We start from the raw sequence: 18,105 nt of genomic DNA, 5'->3' as shown, positions 1-18,105 counted from the left end.
AACAACTGTACAATAGGCACTTGCCTATATCACACATAGACACTTATTCAGGTATTCTCAGGAGTGGAAGGGAATTCACACTTATGCAGGGGTAGAACTTAGTGGTTTGGGTGCTGGGAAACTGATACACTTATAAAGAAAACATTACCTTAAAGGAAGATATTTAGATCTCTCTCATCCAAGAACATAGGTGTAGTAACGGTATACTTATTGTGGTATAAACTGATCTTCTAACAAGAGCCCTGAATTTAAAAACAAAAAGTTGCATTTCAGATCATGAAAAGTCCAGACTAAATGAAAGAGGAGGGCTGTATTAAAGTCCTTTTAAAAACATAATTTTTTATTTATGTAGTTCTCAAAGACGAAGTTGGAGTTCTTTGCAAACTTACAGTTACAAATCCCCACAGATCTTCCTTCCGTGAGCACTGATGGCTTGCTTGCGATCAGAAGCCATGGCGTCCATTTTCTTTTTTTGCTTGTTTCCGTGCTGAAGTCATTACTCCCTTCAGCACAGAGTCCCTTGAAAAAGCAACTACTCCTACACCTCTGTGGGACCCCTGACCTTTGCATGGAAAGACGTGCCTCTCTGAACCCGAGGAAGCGGGTAGCCAGCATCCGAGAACAACTCGCATCAGCAGCGCTCACAAAAATCCCTAAACTCACCCTGCTCTAAATGCATTTCAACATTTTAACCATGGCCATAAACTCGCCACTCCCCATGTTTTAGCGCCGCTCCTTCAGGGGGCTGGTCTTGGCTACGTGAACCCTCGTGAGAGATGGCAATCGCGGCTTTTCCATGTCAAGCAAGCACATCAGGACTGCCTTGATGGAACAGACCAAAACAGCCAGTGTGGTTAAACTTGTGAGGACCGAGGCTGGTGTTGGCCTTGACCTCAGTAGCCCTGACAGTTTATCTGCTCCCCCCATGCTAGTCGCTAGTTGTTCTCACATGCTTCCCCTACCTCAAACACCCAATAAAATCAGTTTCATAACTAGCTTGGTTTTACTGGCCTCCAAGGGTGACCAAACTTTGCCTTCTAGCTTTCTCTTCGCAGCCCCAGCAGACCAGGGTTCAAGTCCCCAACCAGCTATGATTTCAGCCTATTTACTCTGTGCCAAGTGTACCTTCACAGGGACTGCGGTGAGAATACAATGGAAGGATGACCGATTTGTCCCTGAGCGCCTTGAAGGAAGAGAAAGATAAAAATGTGATAGAAAAATCCACTTATGTATTTCTAGCAGGAGCCAACTAAATGCCCAGGGTAGGGACCAAGGTGACACCTATATCCTGTTGTTTTCTTCCCACAATGCCTTCTGGCCCTTGGAGGCACAGTCTAAACAATTGCAGTACTTGGACATGGAAGGGGCTGCTAGGAAGCACCATCAGAAAAAGATCCCGTCAGAGTTCCCATTGTCATCACTCAGCCGCAATCTAAAACATTATAGGATATCCAACTCCACAATCTGCTTGGTTCTTTGGACTACCTGGAGGGACTAAAGTCTGCAGGATTTTGTATCTCAGCTGTCCTTTCCAGCTCGTGGCAATGTATCTTGAAGGGAAGAAAGCCTTATACGATCCGCACGCTAAGTATGAAGTATCTGGTACCTGAAAAATCCCCAGGATAGGGATGCTTCCCATAGTTAACTTATGCAGCTTCTGAAATATCCACAACGTGGACTGTGGTGTTGGGGTGCCACCGGTAGCACTTCGTTCGATTTGGCTCACGAAGTCAGGAGGCTTGCTTGGAGATACAAACGGAAGCTCCAAAGAGCACTAACAGATTGGCCGGGATACAGAAGATATGGTCCGTCAGGGAAAACCTTTGGCTGGTCAGGTGTGGCCTCGGGCTTCCATAAACTTAGAGTCGTATTGCTGAATCTGATTGGCAGAATGTACAAAACTCTGGGATACATTTTTGGCTGCTAAAAGGAGTTAACGCTGGGCCCCAGCCAAAGGATTCCTCTAGCTGTGCACTTGTCAGTTTCTGCTGCCCCACTAAATCATCCTTTTTTTATGCTACACAGGCAGAATAACCTCGCAGGCATATAAACGTTTTGCAGTTATTATCCTTCGGTGACGCAAAACAGCAGCCACTATTAAGCCACGGTATTAAAAACAAATAAGAATGGCTTTAAAAAAAAGTCTAACCAACAAGGTGTTAGCAAAAAGGCAATTCTAGTGTTCAGTTTAGCAACTTCAGGCTGTTCTTGGACCTCAGATTCTGGGATTTCTTCATTCTTCATACACTGCTGGCAGCCAAAAGGCCACCAAGACACCTCAAGAAATCCCTTCTGTGACATTAGAGAAGCTAAGCAAATCATACTCCAGGTAGATCTCAGGTCCTCTGGTTACACAGAAGGTTTTGCAATTTTAGCCAGATTGCAGAAGAAAGAGACCAGTGAAGAAAGAGAGAAGACAGCTAGATAATGCACTTTCTACGACCCTCCTAGCCCACTGCATTGAAGGACACTTAACTTTTGGGTGTGTCCTTTTGTGTGGGAATGAGTTATGCTGTCATAATTTTCAGCCCAGTCCAATGTGCCCTGGTCTCAATTTACAGATCAAGGCATTTTCTTCTGTGCTGAGGAAGGGCCAAATCTACAGCCATTACAATTTTATGGCTGCTGAGATTGTCAAATCACCCAGAAATAAGCAAGCGTGACAGAGAGGAAAATGCTCAGGAACCCCCTAGTTCCTAGTGCAGCTCCCCAGGCAGCCCCAGAGAACCAAGAAGCAACAAATGTGAAGATGGCAACCAATCCTCCTTTGTTCAGCTCATGATGTGGTTGAGGGCTTCAGTAATCTCACCAGTGGGAGTTGCTGTGAGGGATAAGGGGACGGGGAATGGCACCCAAGATGGTGTAAAGATAACAGAGGTAACATCCAGAGAACAGAATGCTATCTTCTTCTTCCAAGCATCTTCAGAGATTTGGCCCCACCAGACCTTTCCATTCCTTCGCTCCTTGTTAAAGGTTTGTCATTACTGTGTTACTCTTAATAAACATTTTTTTAAAAAAAGGGGACCCATACACTCATGCACACGCACGCATGCCCAAAGGAATCATTGCCAAAATATACACTATACACAGGTGAGCCCATTCATTCACAGGATACGTATTATGTACAGAGTCTCTTGGAACAGTCTGCTGATTGGAGCGCAGAGGGACCCAACGGGCAAGGGAGGCACATATTAACAGACAGGGACCTGAACCAATCATGGTTTCAAGCACTTCCCCTTCTTCTCCCGCCTCTGCAGTTTCCGGAGGCGCCGGGTCCACGCGTCCCGCCACTGGATCACCAAGCTGTTTTTGTCAGCCATTAGTCCCGGCCGCTCGGCGGGGTTTTCACTGATGCCCATCACCAAGTACTTCCTGCTGATTTGGATCTTGGGGCACTTACATGCCAAGTCTTTCATGTGGATCCACAGGAAGTTATCGCCCCGTTTCACCCGCTCGTCTCGGCACTTGTAGACCGAAAGGATGTTGACGGTGAACTTGGCCCAGTTGGCGACTGTCTCCATGTCTAAGACGTTCACTTGGACAACTGGTGGGAAAACAGAAAAATAAGAGCAAGGTCAAAAGGGGCATTGATGCTGAACGTTCTAGGGCACATTCCAGTTCATGGTTGCACTGTGGAACTCGCTGCCACAAGATGTGGGGAGACCAGTAGCTTAGCTGGCTTGAAAAGGGAATCAGAAGGGATTAGAAGAGGTAGGCTTCCCACCCTCCCACCTTACTGCAGTGGATTGGCTAACTGCTTTGCTCCAGCAAAGCTATTGTTCTAGCCATCCTTTGACCACCTTTGCTGGGCTGTAAGTTCTACCCTACAACCAGTATAGTGTCGTGGTTAAGAGCAGCAGACTCTAATCTGGAGAACCGGGTTCAGTTTCCTGCTCTTCCACATGAAGCCTGCTGGGAGACTTTGGGCCAGTCACCGTTCTCTGAGAAAACTCTCCACAACGGCAAACCACATCTGAATGTCTTTTGCCTAGAAAACTCTATGGGGTTGCCATAAGGCAGCTGGGACTTGACAGCCTTTTCCTCCACCAACAAGCTCTACCTGGGCTTATCCAGACCCAATCCCAGACTGAGCAGCTAGCACTAGAGAGAAAACCACATCGCTTCTGGTTACAGTTATCCGCATCAGTGCAAAGACAATTGCTCCTCCGAAGAGGGTTACTTTGCCACCACCACCCCCCCCCCGCCCAATCTGCCGACACGGCTCCCTCTCACAGCCACTTGACGGTGATTTCTATTCCCTTCTCACCTTGCCAAAAACATCTTTTCGGCCTGAGCCAAGGAGGTTCCCATGCAAGATCAATCACGGCCCTCTCTGCAGTGATCCTCCCTCTCCTCCAAAGAGTGAATGCTCGGGTGTCAGTGTGATTAACAACCTGCCATCAGGATCCTCCCCGCCTCTAGCCCAAAGCCCAGCTTCACACGCATCCCTTCCCGCTCCAGAACCCGCACACCCGCACACACCTTGCAAAACAAGAGGACGGAGAAAATGTTCTTTTTAACATATTTGGCAGACAGGCAGCGGCTGTGGGCGGGGGCACGAAAGGGAGAGGGCATGGAACGCTAAAAAAAAAAAGGTTTGTTTTGGTGAATTTAAAGAGAGGAAAAGAGCCAGTTCGGCTGCTTCGGGAGCCAGGGGTGTTATAAGTGTGCGGAACGTGGGGGGATATGTCCCCTCTCGAGCTGGCGCCTTCGCTGGGCAGCCCTCCCCGAAGTTATCTTTGTCTCCCTGAACTGACCTGCTTTTTCAGATCCATCTGAATTGATCCGCGAGGAAATCGGCGGCAATGCAGAACAACACATCCCAGGCTTCATTGACTATGCTTTTGGTTTGCGTGGAAATTTACTATCTGGTCTTGATTATATTTTGGTTTTCTGCTGTTGCATTCAGGAAGGAGATACGCCAACTACATGCAACCTTTTTTGTTCAGAGCCATGCTGAAAACAGGATTTTGGACCTTGATGGTGGTGATAATGATTATCTACTGAGATAACTTTTTCCAGAGCTTGAAACAAAGTTCTTCCTTACTTGTGCCCCTCATATGTCTTTCTTGCATTCCTGTTCACAACCCGAAGCCAGACTGAGGAGCTAGTACTACAGAGAGGAAGAAGAAGGGAAGAAGAAGAGGAGGAGGAGGAGGAGGAGTTTGGATTTATACCCCCCTTTCTCTCCTGTAAGGAGACTCAAAGGGGCTAACAATCTCCTTTCCCTTCCCTCCCTCACAACCAACACCCTGTGAAGTGGATGGGGCTGAGAGAGCTCCAAAGAGCTGTGACTAGCCCAAGGTCACCCAGCTGGCGTGTGTCGGAGTGCCCAAGCTAATCTGGTTCACCAGATAAGCCTCCACAGCTCAAGTGGCAGAGTGGGGAATCAAACCTGGTTCCAGATTAGAGTGCACCTGCTCTTAACCACTAGGCCACTGCTGCTCCTGATCACATTGCTTCTGATCACAGTTATCTGCACAAATGCAAGGACAAACCTGTCTGCCTCCTTACATTTTTCCATTTCTCCTGGCATGACCAACTGTGTTCACTTGTCATTTCATCTGGAGGTGATCAACCTGCACACTGCAGGCTGGGAAAAAAAATCAACTGCCTCTGCTTACAAAAAGTCCTCTGCATGCAGAAAACAAGCAGTAGAAATACCAGGCCCTGACATGCTAGTTTTCACTGTCTAGGAATGTGTATGGAAGCTTCCATTTGTCATCTGAAGGAGCTCCACCCACCCACAGACTGAAGCACCTGGGACGTGGCTGGAGCCCACGCCAGGAGAACCCCAAAGACAGTGCGCACTGTCAAGAGCTGGACCTCTCAGTGACCACTTCCTTGTACAACAGATCTCTGGCATGGGCCCTGCTTCTAACCATGACTGAGCCCCACATCGCTTGGTGTTTAGATCTTGAGGTAGATCTTATGGAGGTGGTCCCCCTATGGCAGGGGTCTGCAACCTGCGGCTCTCCATGCTGGCAGGGGCTGATGGGAATTGTAGTCCATGAACATCTGGAGAACCGTGGGTTGCAGACCCCTGCCCTATGGCCATACTGGGGACTTGTTCTTATATCCACAAATCACTCCCCCACACCAAAAGCTAGTTTTCCTTGTGTGGGATTAAATCATGTTACAAAGCATTCACTGTAAGCATGCTTTCTCTTTCCTTCCGACAATGTTGCCTGCTAACCTCGTTAATGACTGAAATAGCAGATTTGTTATAACGTCAACAGGGACACACTGCTTGGGACTTATTTGGTTCATCCCCATTTAGTGGCTTGCCTGTCCCACAGGGGGAAAAAAATCCAGCATTGGCCGCCACAAAACGACCCTTCTGTTGTTTGCTTTGCTGGAGGATCTAACCCGGTTGTGACAGTTTACCGATAATTCTGAAGTCAGACAAATTTCTCAATCCAATCACATTCAGATGGGGATTGGGAGAGAGTCTTGAGCCTTCTCTTTCATGTCATGGCAAGGCAAGGAGCTCTTAATACATTACAAATGACACCTGGAGCCCCAGTGCAGAACTAGACCACCGACTGCTGCGCAAACAGAGACCGGCGAACATCAGCATAGAGGTCCATCCCGCAAGTGTCAGGTGAATACTGAATCACAGATGGAATGCTGTGGTAAAAACTCCTGATGCGGTTGGGACCGGGGAGCCGTAGGACATGCGGAAAACTCCACCCACGACGGTCACTTTGGTTGTCTCCATAGTAGAGGTTTAGCTGGCAGATTGCGGAAGACCCGGGGTCTGTGGCCGACCGGACTCTCCGTTGCTTATTATAGGGTAAGATTACATTGGCGAAGGTCCCGAGGAGGAAATTCCAGCAGCGACTGCTCGTCCCTTCTCCTCGTCAAGAAAAAGAGAGCTGCTTACCGTAATCTTTCTTGCAGTATTTTTTCATATTAATCTTGTAGTTGCCCTTGGCTGGCTTGCAATAGGAGTCACAGTCTGCAGGAGACACAAGGAAGGAAATGAGAACACAGAAACTCATAAGCCAATTCAGCGGCAGCAGGGCCTTCGTCACACCCTGCAGGGCTCAGATGGAGGGAATTTGTGTATATAAGCTTAGCTAGAGTGCTGCATCTTTCCACAATGCAGAGATGTGTGGTAAGGCAAGGGGAGAAGAAGTAGGCAGAAGAGAAGTCGGCCCTCTTTCAGTTTGCTGACTCTTCCCTGTGAATCTGTTATAATTATTTTTCCCTATTGTGGAATGTCCCTTGTCCTTTTAAAAAATGTGATTACTCACTTGCACAACAAGTACGCCTAGTCAAATGTTAACCAAACATATATCGGGGGGAGGGGGGGGGAAACATTTGAAAAGGCAAATACAAAACAAAATAATTGAGAAAACAGAGAAATCGTTGCGGCCCATATTCTTTTTTTAAAGTATTTTTTTAACCACAGAGTTTGCCAGGATAACATTTAGCTTGTTCCTTACATATGACGGGCCAAATCCTAGCTAACAATGAGGGCTAGACACAGGTACTGCAAAACAAACACATGTTTTCATAGGGAACACCTGCATATTTTTAAGCGGGGTACATCATTTTATCTAAGGACCATGCTTTCTGGGTGTCAGAGACAGCATGGTTGAGCAGCAAGAACAAACAGGATCGTTTTCAAGAGCCTGTTAACGCTTTTAAACTTTGCTTCAGAACCACAAGGGCTAGAAGTTTGTTTAAAAGCTGGAATTTTTTATTCATTGGGGTAAGTCATATTCAGTGTCCCATACCCAGCTGCCTGCATTGTTTTCTCATGAACAAGTATGTCAGTTTAATGAACCATTTCTATTGAATAAGTGGGTTACTAAAATATTTTCCCCAACTAGTTGATTTCAGTTCCTTAGACACAGCAATGTGGTTCCAGAGAACCAAACAGTGGGTTTTGTGGGTTTTGTTGCTTCAAATCGGAGAGATCTGATATTCTTGACTAACAGAACATCTTTCCAAAATATAATCCTGGACTGGAGAAGGGCTTATGAGAATGTCCTAGGCCGTTTCCCCACTTTGAAAAGAAAAGCGAGGCTTACCAGACTTCGTTAACCGCGGGTGTTTCTGAGCGCACAGTCATGCTCCCCACTGTTTTGCAAAAGACGCCATTCTGAACAGGGACAGAAATGACGCACGCTGAGGAGTCACGAGGGCGGCAGAATCGGGGCGGCTGCATTGTCGCTGCTCCGGTAGTGGGGAGTGCTGCTGGACCCCGTGTTACTTGGACCGAGTAGCGCGCAACAAAAGGCGAGTGGGGAAATGGCCCTAATTGACTTTACTGATGGGTTTGAACAAATGACATCTGTAACTACAAGTCCCAAGAACAAAGTCCTACTGAAAGTGGCGACCCACATTCCAAGTAATTTATGTGCCCAAGTTGCCTACAGTGGGCAATCAGTGGCCCTTCCTTTCCTGAACTTGCAGTCTGCCCATTATACCAAGACAGTGTATCTCTATTTCTGTCCTCTGAGAAAGTGGTTGTGTTGGACACTTGGCCATCCCTTGTTGTGGTGGAAGGAAGGAAGGAAAGAAGGAAGGAAGGAAGGAAGGAAGGAAGGAAGGAAGGAAGGAAGGAAGGAAGGAAGGAAGGAAGGAAGGAAGGAAGGAAGGAAAGAAGGAAGGAAAGAAGGAGAGAGAGAGAGGAAGGAAGGAAGGAAGGAGAGAGAGAGAAGGGAAGGAAGGAAGGAAGGAAGGAAGGAAGGAAGGAAGGAAGGAAGGAAAGAAGGAAGGAAGGAGAGAGAGAGAGAGGAAGGAAGGAAGGAAGGAGGGAGGGAGGGAGGGAGGGGCTCCCTCTGCCTTTAGTGGGCTTTCTGACACAATTAAGGCTCCTGCTACTCATAGTGGCCTTCCTGACACAACCATTGCTGTCTGCAGTGGGCTTCCTGACAGTCATACTCTTGGCTATTCTCCAAACTCCCCTCCACTCTATCCTTCACTAATAAAGGGAGGCAGTCACTTTTTTGTCCTTGTTCTCTTCCTTGTCATCTCCCTGTGAACATCTGAATTTGACTTTTCCTAAAGATCCCACTTTGCCAAGGTTCCCCCCCCCCCTTCTCTGCCCCACTTGGCAGTGGCTGGCCCGTATACTTCTGAGATGGGGCACGCTGTCAATGAAGTCCCCTTTTGTTGATGACTTGCCAGGGGGAATGAGAGGAAGACGAGAGCGTCCAAGGAGGAGGGATACGCAACCTCTTCAGGCATGCCAACTTTTAAGAAGAAGAAAGAGAGGAGAAGGAGAAAGCCACACAAGCCCAGCTGGGATCCGGCTGCTCCGGCCACTTCCAGCCCATTTCCCCTTTCATTCCTGCTTTTATGCTTCCTGCTCCAAATTTGTCAGTGATAAAAGCGGCTCAGCGTGGAGCTAATTCTGCCCCAGAGGGGAAGCAGCAAAGCCACCGAAGGCAGCCTGCCTCTTCCCCCCTCGGCTGGGCTTGCGGCTGCAATGCCTTTGTTCACGTGGCTTTGTGTTCTTGCCGGGGTAAAAGGCCGAGAGACAAATCCTGCAGGCTTTATGACCGCTGAACCCCCCGCATTACAGTTCCTCCCAGGCGGCACTTCTCTCTTGAACCTCTTTACAATCAACACACCCCCAGACCTTCCAAAGCACAAGCTACCCTTTCAACGGGAATGCTCAAGATGTTTTGAAGAGGAATTCAGATCTGGGGGGTGGGGGCAGGAATCTGCGTGGAAAAACAGCAGAGGTACTGAAGCAGAGCTAGTGACAGGCTGGTTGTACAGTGTGAGTAGAACTCCCAGGTCTGCCCGGGGGATGCTGAACTCTTGGCTTTGAGGAGTAGCTCTTCTTTTCACAGGCTAAAAAGAGAGCCTCTTTCCTCCCTATGACACCGAGTGTTACTACACAATGGGCATAACCATGTGCTGGGTCATGGGTATGTGACCTGACTTGCAGTCAGATGTACATTGGAAAACTCACCTTAAGAAGAGGAGGAGGAGGAGGTGGATTTCTAGCCCACCTTTCTCTCCTGTAAGGAGACTCAAGGTGGCTTACAAGCTCCTTTCCCTTCCTCTCCCCACAACAGACACCTGGTGAGGCAGGTGGGGCTGAGAGAGTTCTGCAAGAACCCTGACTAGCCCAAGGTCGCCCAGCAGGAACACAGGAGTGCGGAGACACATCTGGTTCACCAGAGAAGCCTCTGCCACCCAGGTGGAGGAGTGGGGAATCAAACCTGGTTCTCCAGATTAGAGTCCACCTGCTCTTAACCACTTCACCACACTTGTTTACTCAACATTGTGAGGGGGGAGGGGGAAGGAGCTTCTGGTTTCCCTGCCATCCCACTTTCACCAGTGGAAAAGGCAGATGTGGGGAGTTGTTGGCCCCTTTTCTCTCACTCAGCATGCACTTTTTAAGTCGAGTCGCCTGATGTACGTCTGACTGCAAGTCTGGCCACACACCAGTATTGAGTGTATTATGTAGTTTGGCCCACTGCCAGGCTGTGCTGCTGGTGGAGGAGAGAGTCCAGCAACTGGAGATGGTTTATTTTCATGCAGAATTCTCCGCTCAAACAATGAAGTATGTCGTCTGTTACGGGCAGGGCATTTATGGGAGAAAGCAAGTGCTGCCTGCCCATGGGCATTCCACTAGCAAGACATAATTATGGGATGAGTTCAAGGTGCCGTAAGTGAAACCAAACCCCTGTTAATATGGAGCCGAAGTTGCCAAGTATCAGGCGTGTGTTGATAAATGAGCTCAATTCATTTGATATTTCCTAACGGCCGTTGCAGCAGCCTGGGAGCTGTAGGTCAGACGACAGACCACGCATATTGTAAATAAAGTCCAGCGAAGAGCGAAGGGAAGAGGTGTCTGCGCTGTAAAGAAGAGGTTATGTTTTGTTGAGTCTCCATCTGCTATGACTTAAAAACTCTTCCTGAGAACGACTGACTATATTTGGAGTTACTGAGCTAGTTGCTTAGTCTACGTTTGCAGGGAGAGAAAGCTATTCCATGCCAAAGGCACCGAGAGAAACCATTTTTCACTGCCTGACTTCAGATATTTCTGGAGCAGTGACCCACAAGGGCGCCCTCAAGAAATGTTCAGAGCCTAGCAGTTCCCCCCCAGGGGTTTGGTGGCAGAGTCCCTGAGACTCTGCATGCCCTTCCCTGCCAATCTGTTTGCATCCACCAACAGAGTCTGCTCCAGACGTATGCAATACCAAGATCTACACAAATCCACAGGGAATATGCAGTGGTGTACCGCTAATGGGGACATGGGGTATCCCATGTCCCTGGGCACATGCCGTTTTGTCATGTGGGGGAGAGCTGGCCTGCAGGGAGGCTGGGAGGGCAGTGCTTGGGGGCCCTGCAGCGCCCTTTCGAGCTGCCCCTGAGCCCTGCCCTCCCTGCTGGCTCCTGTAAGCAGGCCATGGGGGGCGCAGGGAGGGGCAGGAAGGCGGTCATGCCCTTGGGTGCCATTTAGGCCTGGTACGACACTGGGAATACATGATGGTAAAAAGTCATAGTCAACTGGTAGAACCCCCCTTTGGGTTATCACAGTTGTTGCGAACCGGTGAGGGGAGACTCCAGGATAGCCTGACTATTACACCTCATCAGCCTTCGGCCAGTTAGGCCACTGGCGCATGCTTGCAGGGGGGGCTGATGTGGAGTTAGCAGTTCATGAACATCTGAGTGCCATAGGTTCGCCAACACAGGGTTATCAAAAGGAGAGACTATCAGAGGTGGTTTACCTCTGACTGCCTCTGAGTAGCAGCCCTGGACTTCCTAGGAGACCTCCCACCCAAATAGTAACGAGGGCTAACCCTGCTTAGCTCCCAATATCTGACAGGATTGAGCTATCTAGTTAGCACTCTGAAACAAAGCTCACCGCTTATGTCTGTGAAGCAGCTTCCTAAGGTACTAAACGATGCAGCAAATACTATACTTTGAGTTATATCGCTGGTTTTGCAGCACATATGCACGGCAGACTTCCTCTGCTGGATAAATCAGAAAAGGCCAACCACAAAGTTCTCAGTGCTCATGAAACTTAACGGGCATTATTTAATCTGAGCAAAGACAGAACTCCCATTTGAGGTCTTAAAAGAAAAACCTGTTGGAGACAGTTCAATGTTTCAAATTGTGATAGAGTAATAAAGAATAAAATCTACCGTTATTAAGTAGGTCTCTACAAAAAAAATCTTATACGATCTAACAGAACACAGTTATGAATACTTCCACCCTGGCTTTTTGGGTTTAATTGTCACCATGGGACAAGTAAGGGAAAAAAGGTAAAAGAGGCTTCAATGAATTTATAAACCAGGCTGCCTTAAACACTGTGACAACAATGTTCCAGGAACCAGGGAGCCCAGGAAATGTAGGTTTCCAAGGGCACCTGAGTCCTCAGTATAAGTAGCAAACACCTTAAAAACTACATTTCCCAGGGTTCCCTGTGTAATCTCTGTGGCTTGTGCCTGGGACAGTATTTCTAGACCTCCTTGTATCTGGGACAACGCTGTTGCGCTTAGAACTGCTGTACTGCCTCCATCCATGTCAATCGGTTGTGCACAGGATAACTTTCCAGTAGGAGCAGCAGTGGGCGAGGGAGGCAAGCCAAGAGCTCGCATTCAATCTGAGGAACTGGTTTGATTCCGCCGATCTCTGCCTGTCCCTTCTGAGCTGTGTAGGGAGGCCTATCCTGGGGAATTCAGATTAGCCTGTACACTCCCACACACGCCAGCTGGGTGACCTTGGGCTAGTCACAGCTTCTCGGAGCTCTCTCAGCCCCACCTACCTCACAGGGTGTTTGTTGTGAGGGGGGAAGGGCAAGATGATTGTAAGTCCCTTAGAGTCTCCTGCAGGAGAGAAAGGGGGGATATAAATCCAAACTTCTTCTTCTTCTAGATGGTGCATTATATTTCCTGCTTGGGGACCTTCCAAAGTTGGCAGTGACACACACAGGCCACGAGAACTCGATACAAGACAGGAGGATGGTTTTGCAGCAAGGGGCAACAGCGAAAGGCAGAGGAGGCCTGGCAGCTGTTTTGGAAACTGAAACTGAAGCCAAAATGAATTGCCAGAAATCCAAATCAAGGAGGCTCTGCCAGAACTTTGTGCGACCATAAATCTTTGCCCTTGTTTTGTATAATTATCTTTTTTTTTTAAGTGTCATACATGTAAATCTAATTCTGCTCGAAGTTAGAAAACATGCTTTGGGAGATTTGGGCACCCTCTGGGCCAGAGGGTTTGAGCGGGGAAAATAAAAGTTCTTAAAAAGGACTGGAAATGATTATTACAAAGATTATTTATAAAAAAGCCTATAAAATTCCCTGTGAGAGCTTCAGCCTGTGCACCACCCCTCCGCCTCCCCCCCAATCTAGTCGTTTCCTGAAGCCTTCCTGTTCACACCCTTCCAACGGAAACTCCAGAGCCCTCCGAGCAGACAGCAGGAACGTGGCGATGATGTATAACGAGGGTCTTGATACAGACCACATGGAAACAGAGGCAAGGGGCGCCGAATGCATCAACTTCGGGGGGAGGGGGGGTTCAAGTTGGAAGAGGGAATCAGGACTTGGCGCCAACTGCCCACACGATTCAGACCCCACAAAGCAAGTGCTCATAGATTTCTGCCAGTCTCTTCGGCAAAAGTATTATCTTTCGCTTCTACCTCCTGACCTCTGGGCCCAAGGAGATCCGGTATGAGCATGGTCCTTCTTCCTCCGTTTTACCTTTACAACAACCCTGCGATACAGCCTGAGTGTGACTGGCACCAGGGCTCCCAGGAGGTCTTGTGGCTTAGGTCTCCCCAGTCCAAGACTATCACTGGAACCACCTCTTTATGCTGGCAGTCTCTGAGACAACCCAAACCCTGTGTGGGCAAAGTGCAAGGCAAGGTAATTTGTACACTGAAAAGAAATGCTTCAGGTGTGGCCTTGGCACCTGTTGCGTGGAGGAAGGCTTAGAAGGCGGCCTCTACTTGAAAGCCCTCTTCCCTGGCTACAATTCAGTGGTTCTCGCTAATTGGTCGAATTGACCCTTTCTTTGGGGGTCGAATCAATTCTTCTACAGGGGTCACTAAGACTTCTGGGTGGCATCAGTGTTCTCCATCTGTAAATGGATAAATGTTAGGTTGGGGGTCACCACAACATGAGTGAACTGTACTAGTCGTGTGCATTAGAAGGTTGGAGAACCTCTGCTCCCTTACACCATTTTTTTCAAGTTCAGTAAGCCTGAACTCAGGAGGACAGAAGACTGAACTGAGGCGAGGGCCAGAAGCACTTATAAAAAAAGTTTGGTGGAGGCAGCCGAAAAGAAATCGCTGTCAAGACTTCTTATATCTCTTCTAAGACTGGGTCTGGGGAAGTTGAGGGAATTTCAGAGCAATGGGCCAGAATTGATGAGATGGGATTCAGAAATTGTGCTGTTCTCAGCCTCATTATCATAACCAAGCATAGCCTTCCTGTGATAGGCCAGGTGACATCCTCTTTCCTTACCCTGTAGCAGCAGGTGACTCCACCCCTCTATGAGGCTCCACCCCCTGATCCCTTTTTGCTCCCAGGCTCTACCTGGTGCATCTTTGAATCTGAGCCTCTGCAGACAGGACAGAGGGCTTCCTCCATTGTAGGGTTTGCCCTCTGGAACTGGCTAATGACTTAATTTCCTGCCCTATTTTTGGGTGACGGTTCAACAGCTTCCTTGTTGGGAAGGCTTTTTATGACCAGTCATAATCTTCAAGCGGTTCTTTTATTTTGTCTCTTGTTTCAACACTCTTGTTTATTATTCTTTTTTTTTACCCTTTTACAGCAACTCTGCTCTGGGGGCTTCCTCTGGGCTGAGAGCTGCACTCTTCAAAATACAAAGCAACAAATACAATTAAAATTTTCAGTTGCCTTCTGGAGCCTCCAAGTCTCTTTGGTGTGGCTAATCGAACAGTAGATCAACTAGTCACTCACCAGAATGTGTGTGTGTGGTGTAAAGGTGATGCTGCCAAGCAGTGTCGCTGCTCCTAGTCGAACCTTAGTGCAAGAAGAGGTGTGCTGCGCAGTTTATTCCCTGGCCATTTAGATAACATATTCCAGGTGTGTTTAGCCAGGTTATTACCACAGCCAGATCAAGAAAAGAAAGGGCTGAGGGCATCACTTACCATGCAGAATCACATTCCAGTGCAATAGCACCAAATCACCTGCAAAGGTAGGAACTCCTGCATTCCTACACTAGGTGAATTACACTTAAAAGAAGAAGAGGAGGAGGAGGAGGAGGAGTTTGGATTTATACTCCACCTTTCTCTCCGTAAGGAGCATTCCAAGATGCATAACAAGCCCTCCCCTTTCTCGGTGGGCTGAGAGAGTCTGGGGAACTGTGACCAGGGCTCCAAGGTCACTCCAGTTGGTGAAATGTAGAGGTGCTGAGGACGCTGGCCTCACACCACCTCAGAGGCCTCTGCCACCAGGTGGAGGAGTGGGGGAATCAAACCCGGCTCTCCAGATTGTGAAAAAACCACTCTGCTCTGGCAATCAGCAACACCACGCACGCTTCTAGTAAATGTGCTGTTTTTTTTCCCAGAGGAAGCTTGGGGCTCGCTACCCAGATCGCTTGTACTCAATGCAGCTTCACTATGCGGGTTTCGCCTCTGAGCGGCGTAGGGATCTAAGCTAGCCCTCGGATCTGATCAGATCTGGAAACTAGACCAACGTATTGGGCCTGGTTGGTATTTAGATGGGAGTCCTCCAAGGAAGTCCAGGGTGGCAATGCAGAGGTGGGCAATGGTAAACTGCCTCTGAGGCCCGTCTTTAGGCCTGAAAACTCCATGTGAGAGGTCACCGGTGGTAACTTGGATAATGCTTTCAATTATCATAGGTTTATATTCGCGGTAGCTAAATTTTGGCACTCCAGATGCTGGGCGGACTTCATATTTCATCAGCCCCGCCGCGCCGGGCCACACCGGTAGGGCTGATGGGAATTGTAGTCCATAGCACGATCTGGAGTGCAAAGCAAAGGTTTGCCACCACCGGCATATAAAATTATCCGCACTCGGCAAGACGGCAGGCCAGTGGTAGCAGCAAACCTTTGGCACTGTAGACCTGGCGTACCATTCGCACCACGCCACTGGTGCCCTGGGGTCATGTTTAAAAGTGCTGGTCTTGGACCTTCGGTTGGTTCATCTATGGCCTTGGTCCTGCATACACCACTTAGACTGTCTCTCCCCTATATCGCCTGCTCAAGAGGCTCCTCTGTTCATCGGAGGAGGACTCGTGCGGGTGATCCCTCGGCCCTAAAGCCATCAGACTGGTTTGCCAAGGGCCAGGCTTTTGCCAGCCCTGGCCCCAACTGCGGTTTGGTGTCAAGCGGAGATCAGACCGGTTCTGCGGGACTCTCCAGAGTTTCCATTGAGGCCCGTAAGACGCTTAATCCTGTTCCGCCAGGCATTTGGCCAGCCTGGTTAAATACTTCGCTGCCATTTCATCTGGCATCCCGTGGGCATAAAGGTAGGGAGGGAAGAGGGTGAAACGCCATTTGAAGCTATATGGTTTCTGGTTTTATTATTGCTAATTAGTTGTTTATGTTATTTTTATTTATTTATTTATTTATAATTGAGCGATATAATCACTTCCTCCTCCGGCTAACGGGCGGCAACACAATAAAACAATAGTTACAATAAAACCCACATTAAAACAGCAATTAATAATGTTACATTGGCGTCCAATCGTGGGGGTGCCAACATAGGGATTATGTTTTTAAGCTGTTTTTATCACTGTCCACTTTCGCCCTGATTCCCCTGGGGAGGGTGGCTTAGGAAATCAGTGCGTCAGTTAAATAAAAAAAACAACAGTGGAAGAGTCACCATGGGCCTGCTGCTTCTCTGCCTTGAGGAGTTGTGGGAAATTTAACCACATTGGTGCCTTCTGCTCTTCTGAAGTTGTCAAGTGGCCAGCAGCTGGTTGTGCACATCTCAGAAAATGAGAACGGTTATCTCTGCAACTATGGTCTACTGTCAGCAGACCAAGCCATGGTTCAAGCAGGATTGCCAGATCCCACCCCCGACCACCAGCAGGGGATGAGGGTTGCCAGCCTCAGGTTAGGAAACTCTTGGGAGATTTGAGGAGGGAGGACAAAAACCTCAGGAAACCGGTGCGATCGAAGTCCACCCCTCTCCAAAGCCTATTTTCCAAGCTTAACTGGATCTCTGCAGTCTGTAGATGAGTTGCACCCGGGGTCCCAGGTGTCGGAGGTTGGCATCCCAGGTCTAAAGCACAGGACTTTGCCTCCTGAAGTTGACTTAAATGATGATGAGTCCAGAGTCTGAACAAAACCGGCCAGAGCAAAACTCTTTTCTATTTTAGTTTCCAACCACTGCCTGCCAAATAAGCCAAAGATGATAATAACTATGCTTGCTACTACCTTGCAGAGGGTTAGGCGACTACTTGCTGTCATTACGCTACAAAGATGTACGCTGCTAGTTACATGATAACTCTTTCATTGTTAAACAGACAGCAACCCATCACAGAAGTGGAGCACAAACCGAGCCCAAACGCTCTAAACTATCTAGTTGGATTGTTCTAAGTCTTTGTGGCACACTCAAAATGGTATGCCTTTTGATCTATCTTTGTCTGCTTTTGTCCCTTATGAGAGGGCTGGGATTTTAAGTTTCATGGATTGGCGCTTCGGCAGGCTTTGGGGGTTCTCGCGATATTAGTGCGATGCTGCTGAACCTGCTGCAGAGAAAAACTGTGGCAAAAGAGATGAAAGGAAGGAAGGAAAAAAAGAAGGAAAAAGAAAGAAAGAAAAAAGAAGAAAGAAAGAAAGAAAAAAGAAGAAAGAAGAAAGAAAGAAAGAAAGAAAAGAAAGAAAGAAAGAAAGGAAGGAAGGAAGGAAGGAAGGAAGGAAGAAAGAAAGAAGAAAGAAAGAAAGAAAGAAAGAAAGAAAGAAAGAAAGAAAGAAAGAAAGAAAGAAGAAAGAAAGAAAGAAAGAAAGAAAGAAAGAAAGAAAGAAAGAAAGAAAGAAAGAAAGAAAGAAGGGAACTGAGGCAGAAGATACAGAACACTTCAGAGTCCTTCTCACAACTCATTTAATAAAAAATATACTTAAGAAAGGAGGAACAGTTTGCAGGAATGAACTGGAACAGCTTTAAAAAGAAAAAGAAAAGAAAGAAAGAGA

At 48.0% G+C, this 18,105-nt stretch overlaps 1 protein-coding gene across 1 annotated transcript in view; it reads right to left on the bottom strand.

The window, feature by feature from the left end:
* Positions 1–319: 319 nt before the first annotated feature.
* Positions 320–18,105, bottom strand: part of NTN3 (netrin 3) — an 87,081-nt gene continuing 69,295 nt past the window's right edge. The window contains exons 6-7 of the mRNA XM_048495041.1: positions 6,887–6,961; positions 320–3,544 (exon numbers count right to left, since the gene is read on the bottom strand). Of these exons, the coding sequence (XP_048350998.1) occupies positions 3,216–3,544; positions 6,887–6,961 (404 nt within the window). The 3' untranslated portion in view covers positions 320–3,215. The remainder of the gene's footprint in view (positions 3,545–6,886; positions 6,962–18,105) is intronic.

The sequence above is a fragment of the Sphaerodactylus townsendi genome, linkage group LG04 (genome assembly GCF_021028975.2).
Source record: "Sphaerodactylus townsendi isolate TG3544 linkage group LG04, MPM_Stown_v2.3, whole genome shotgun sequence".
In the NCBI taxonomy this organism is placed as follows: Eukaryota; Metazoa; Chordata; class Lepidosauria; order Squamata; family Sphaerodactylidae; genus Sphaerodactylus; species Sphaerodactylus townsendi.
This window is presented reverse-complemented; position numbering and strand designations above follow the sequence as displayed.